The following is a 6,137-nucleotide window of genomic DNA, read 5'->3' on the forward strand; positions in this document are numbered from 1 at the left end:
ACGTATTTTAGTGTTGCATCAGCAAAATAATTTTATACCTGGCAATGGGAAAAGTCTATCCTATTGCAAAGGTTTTATTTCTAACTTTTTTCTTCAGAGGGCATCCAATAATCGTAATTCAATCCAATTCATTTCAAAAGTAAAAGAAATGTACTCAATCTTCATTCTGAACTCTCAGCGCTACCAACATTTGGCATCACCCGCTCTGATCAACAAACGTGTGTTGCTGAATGTTGGTTTAGCCATTTCCGTGAAAACGTGGCATGTCACAGTAGTCGGGAATGCAGAGGTGCCCTGTTTAATTTTTAGTGCTCGCTTATTTCTAACGGCATATTTCTAAATAGGGTGTAATTGGGGTTGAAATATTTGACTTATAGAATGTATCCGTGCGCTAATAAGCCTGCTAACCAAATACAAAAAAAAAATTGCTTTTTCTATCTGGTTAGAACCGGCAGACATTGAAGATTGTTAGGACAGAACTTCGTGAAGACGACGTCATATTGGGTTCATGGTTTTCTATCCAGAGTAATATTCCAAACAAAGTACAGCACTGGTATGGTTGAAAGCATTTCTGTTCGGTTAAAAACGAACTGACCGTTTAAAGGAACCTGCCTGTGGATTTGAAGGCAGCGTTGCGTTTTAATGCTTAATCTAATGAGATTTAACCAAATAGGAGAGATAAAATGGAAACATGTTGATTTTCTCCCAATGTCATTCAGATGCGTTAAGTATATACAGTATATGTCTTTTTTATTACATAGTCTTGTAACCCACGCGCAAACTGAAATAAACAGAAAGCAACATTGCACACATTTTACTGTACACATTTACTGCAGTGATTTGCAGGCGGCTTACAATTTTTAAAAATTGCAAATAACGTCGTCGTAATTCGCATAATGACGTAAAAAAAAGTGGGCAGTGTTAGTGCATGATTTCAAGGTGCGATTTTTCTACTTGATCTGCTACTACCGAATTCTGAACTTGGGCTACTAACATTCTATCTTTCTGCCCAATGTGGTATCACCAAAATTGCCTATTCATGTGTATCCTTTAAATCAAAATGAGCCACCCACCCTTTACCATAATAACACTGCATAACGGAAGACAGGCTCAAATACAAAGCTACTTTAAAATACGAGATCAAAAGTTGTATGAAAAAAAAAGACATAAAATGACGGATGTATTTGCCCGAGTCTTTTAACGACCGACATCAGTCCTTTTACATCATCTGCGACATTGTTGTCAGTCTCATTGCTTGGTTCAGTTTGGGGCAGTGAAGGCTAACATGTCAAAGAACATTTGGGGATTAAATAATGGTAAGGTCTTCATTCAGTGATCTGGAACACTAAAATAAAAGCCCTGAAAGTGTGTGGAATTATGATTTCACATCTTCCTTATCCACTCCTTGGTTCGAAGATGCAATAATACTTTTTATTAGCGCTAATGCTAAATTAGCAGCCTTTGACTGTATCATTGAGCTGCCCGTTAAAAAAATGTGACCCATATAACAGGGAGACAGACTGCACTTTCTCGCCTTTCAGTAATAGATGACCTGTGTCAACAACCATTCAGTGCGAATATTGTCCTATGCTCAATCAGTGTCACCACTAACATTACCAGGCTCTAATCCCATGCAATGTGGAAACCCCAGTGTTCTGGTGGATTTGAGTCTGTACCGCAGTGTTCAGGTCATTGACGGTGAAGTTCATGTTCATAAAACTGCTGGCCGCTGTCGAAGGGGGCATGGCTTGAACACTGGGATAGTTACAGTCATAGTTGGCGGTGGAGGCTGCAGCACTGTAGTTGGTGTAGTTTGCATAAGTGCCGTAAGCGTAAGGGCTGAGGTGCATGTTATACGGCGAGTGGTAAGATGAAGACTCTCCCAGACACGGCTTCCCGTCTCGAACGAGAACTGGTACCGCGATTCTTCTGGGAGGCGGGAGGCCAACCATCTCCAGGGATTTATCCTGGCGTTGCCTTTTACATTTGTACCGGCGATTTTGGAACCAAATTTTGACCTGGGTGGAGGTGAGCTTCAGTATGTTTGCTAAATGGTCTCTCTCGGGTGCGGAGAGGTATTTCTGCTGTTTAAACCGCCTCTCGAGTTCGTAGACCTGAGCCTGGGAGAAAAGCACTCTTGGCTTCCTTCTTCTTCGCCGGGGCCGCTCGGCTTCATCAGCTTTCTCTCCTTCCTTCTCCGCGTTCACCCCCATCACTCGGCATTCTAAATTGCAAAACCAGATCATTAGTGCAAAACTGACCTTTGTCCCTTGCAACTTTCTGCTAAACCCGTTTTTAACGTTGAATCAGATTTCTCAAAGACTATAGGAACAGTATAAAGCCTGTTGGAGATATTAGCATTAATGCCTGGTTTATAGAACAATTAATCTGAAGGTACAATGGGTGTACATCTCAATGGAAGGCTGGACACGTCCAGGAGCTGCAGATACAGGATTTCAACTTTAACTTGAGACAATGCAGGTTAAATCGTTAACACAAGATCAGAGGAGGTACTTGACAAGGTCAACACCAGCCCGTTGATAAATGACAGGATATGGAACACTTTAAATTGAACGATTTCTCCCATAAGATTTACCTGAAATTCTGTGTAAAAATATTCTCTACACGTCAAGATTTCTGTTTAAATATAAACGTCGTATCACAACAATGGACGTATAGAGTTAGAGGGTAATGTGGAATGAATCACAGTGAAGCAAAGGTTTGTAAAGTCTGTAGTTCGCCCTTCTCAAATTGGGTGTTTTGATCAGCTTGTAGAATAATTAATTCAGCCGCTGTGGGAAAGGTGTAAAAAACGAACTGTTTAAAATCTCTCTCCTTCCCATTGGAAAATGTATTGAAAAGATATATGAACAAACATACTGCAAGACATTTTTGAAGAAAAGGCGAATCTATTCTCTGTCAGTTTGAGAAGTAGGATGTTAACATAGTAAAATCAGGCATTGAAAATTTTAAGCAAAATAGCGTAACAAATCCAAACCTGGAGAGGTTAGTGTTACTTTGGGAGGCAATATTAATAGAGTGAAGTCCAGGGGAAGAAAGAATGAGATGTGAGATGATCCGTTAGTTTGGCACGAAATTAATCCTGAACCAGAAAATAAGGAAAGGACAACTCCTATTTTTAAAATAAATCATTGTCCTTCCGAATTCCATCATACTTTAAATCTGCAACTATAACAGAAACTAGAGTAGTAATAGCAAAAAAACTGAATAATAATTCAAAACGTGGCATTCAATAACGTTCATATTATTTATATTGCCCATAATTTGCTCCTCAATTTTCAATTTATTTAGTTCATAACAATACATCGCGAGTTATCTGAACGATGAATGAAACTCCAATTAATATATTTGCGAAGGAAGTTCCTAGATATCTATTAGAAATGTGAAGATTTCCTGGGAGCGCTCGTGAAATAAACATTTTATGTAAAATTGTTATATATATTTTTCTATACTTACTGTCTATTGTAAACTCAGCTCACTTGCCTGAATTAAATTGATTTTTTTAAAAAAAAATTCCAGTCCTAATACACATTTTATGCAGACATTTTATTAGTTTGGATCCTAAGCATGCGTGCAGATTACCAGAGATCGCGTTATCGGCATATATATTATAAAACTAATAATTGTAGGCACTCTAATAACATTATGTATGAAGTAAAAGGTGATGAATTAATTTTTACCCTTAATGTTTCCCGTCGCTCCGTTGCTTGCCTTTGCTTCTCTGCGGTCGATTTCCAAATAATTATTTCCGAACGAACTACTGGAATAATTGGGATGATTTTTGCAGGAATTCAGTTTGGGCAACGGCTCATTGTATGTCGCTAGAGATTGTGTTTCACTGAAGTGCAGTTGTTTGGTCCCTGCCAGCATACAGGAAGCAGGGGAGGGAGGCGAATCGAACTCCGCCGACTCTCCAAGAGACGCCATGTCAGGATGATGCTGAAGATTTAAAATATCCTTCACTGAGAATGGAGTCGAAGTTGTTGAGCCGGCAAACATGTTGAAAACCAACTACTGCGTACAAAGTGTCCAGAAGAGGAGGTCTTGAGAGGGTTATAGTTAGAGGTATATTTTATCATCGGAATAAGCAAAAAGCAATTATTAATAACCGTTCAGTTTAGTTATTCGGTGGTGAGCCGTTCATCTCCCCTAACAGTTTGACTAAACTATCTAGCTGTGGGATGTGCTGGTGCTATCTGACATCAGTATATTGGTGTGGGGGAGGGGGCTGCGAGGCGGCATTGGATCACTGAGACCGACGTGTTATACAAACAGCTATTGGCCTGAGGTGCTGCGCTCTGTGCATCGACAATAAAGCGTTCTGCTGATACTCCTAATATGGTCGAATTGAGCATTATTCTTGTTCATACCTGCTTTTCCTCAAAATTGCTTGTAATATGCTACACTTTTTATTGTATGGCAATTTTAATTTGAACAAAAACGTACAGAAAGTAACATTAAACATATCTGAGTATTTTATTTTTCATTTTCGGTGACCCAGTGTATTCTCATGAAAAAACAGACAAACTGAGGCTAGAAATTATAGGACACATTATAGACGTCTGTCCGACAGAACTAGACATCACAATTATAAAAGTGTGTGTGTGTGAATACGCGCCAATGCCGTTAGATGTGGATATGTTTCTGTCTGTGTCCCTGAAAGTGTGTGTTTGGTTGTGTGTCTCTGAGTCTCCCTGAGCGGAAATGTGTGTGTATCTGTGTATAGTGGTGTGAACATGAATATTGTGCCTTTGCACCTGTGTGCACCAGCGCGCCCTGACATTGCCTTCAGTAGCAAGTTGCTTAGTATTAGATAAAACCCCTTTTGAATCCGTATTTTGAATCACCTGCGTATTTCTTATTAATGTACCTTCTTCATCTGCATTTGTATTTGTACTATGAGCTTTGTCTTTGTCTTATTTTGAAGGTAAACTACTTAGATAAATTTAAGGATGACTAAAAAAAGGCCTATTAATAAACTAAAGTGCATTAACAAAAAAACCCCATTGATTTGACGCATAAAATCCTACCTACAGTCTGTAAACGTGACTTTGATGAAACCTACTCTTGTAATTGAGACAATGTTTGTGTGAAAAATCGTTTTATATTGCATAATACTTTGTAGAGAATGATGTTTGAACAGGAATGTTCAGCACTGCAATTTGAACACTGACACTGGAGTTGTATTTTAAAGATTTGTTTGTTTCCCTGACTCAGACCTAATTGGGAAAACGGAACATGTACAACAGATGTTTGTCGAAAATTGGAAAAAAAAGTAAATAGAACATTAATATGTGGAATGTTGAAGGTGAACAATTTAAACTGAATTGGTTCAAACAATAGAAGTCCGACTCCTTCAAATCTAGTCCAGCAGAAAATAACTTAGCGGCTGCTTCCCAGTAAGCTATGAGGAACGAGGATAATCAAACCACTAAACTCGGCTGAATTGTTTTTGAGAGTTTGTGGTTGGGGGCTGGGGGCAGAGGGGATCGGAACCACCAGAGGCGACACGCTGGAAGTTCGAAACTGTGGTCCGGCAACCACTTCAGGCTCCCCGATCGCTGATAAAGGGTTTGGATAAGGGACGAATAGGAGGACTGCAAGTGTAAGGAGGAAATTGTAGACAACGTGCTAACAGACAGAAAACAAACAAATAAAAAAAACGGCTTTGGATGGAACATGAACTGTCATTTTGACTTTGCTGGAATGTCCGTGCTTAGTTATCCCATTGAGTGTAATGAAACTGAAATAAGGTGGTGAATCAGTTACTGATCCAGGACTGAAGCATTGATCTGTTTGAGTAAGAAATTGGTATCCGTATTTTTTCCCCAACGAGCGGCGAAACATTTTCATGCACCGGTCGTTACATTGAGAATTACGATTCGAAAGACGGAATGACAAGACAGTCTGCCGTTATCTATTCCGGGCCATTTTTCGCCCAAACTCAGTTTTCCCTTCCTGATACCATCAGTGAATCATTTCGTTTTTTAAATGTGAAAATGACTTTAACCTCAGAACAATGATATGAGAGAATACACAAGACAACTCTGGGATTGAGGCGATGCACAATGTCAACATTAATTCATTTCAGCCTGCTTTTCGATAAAATAGATGAA

The 6,137-nt window shown here is 39.3% G+C and overlaps 1 protein-coding gene across 1 annotated transcript; it reads right to left on the bottom strand.

Annotated features, from left to right (window-relative positions):
- Positions 1-572: 572 nt before the first annotated feature.
- Positions 573-4,238, bottom strand: nkx2.5 (NK2 homeobox 5). Its single transcript, XM_043703853.1, has 2 exons — positions 3,702-4,238; positions 573-2,224 (listed from the first exon to the last, which is right to left on the bottom strand). The coding sequence occupies exons 1-2, from the start codon at positions 4,018-4,020 to the stop codon at positions 1,614-1,616; spliced, it is 930 nt and encodes a 309-aa protein (XP_043559788.1). The 5' UTR covers positions 4,021-4,238; the 3' UTR covers positions 573-1,613.
- Positions 4,239-6,137: the final 1,899 nt, after the last annotated feature.

This window comes from Chiloscyllium plagiosum, chromosome 14 (assembly GCF_004010195.1).
Source record: "Chiloscyllium plagiosum isolate BGI_BamShark_2017 chromosome 14, ASM401019v2, whole genome shotgun sequence".
Classification (NCBI taxonomy): Eukaryota; Metazoa; Chordata; class Chondrichthyes; order Orectolobiformes; family Hemiscylliidae; genus Chiloscyllium; species Chiloscyllium plagiosum.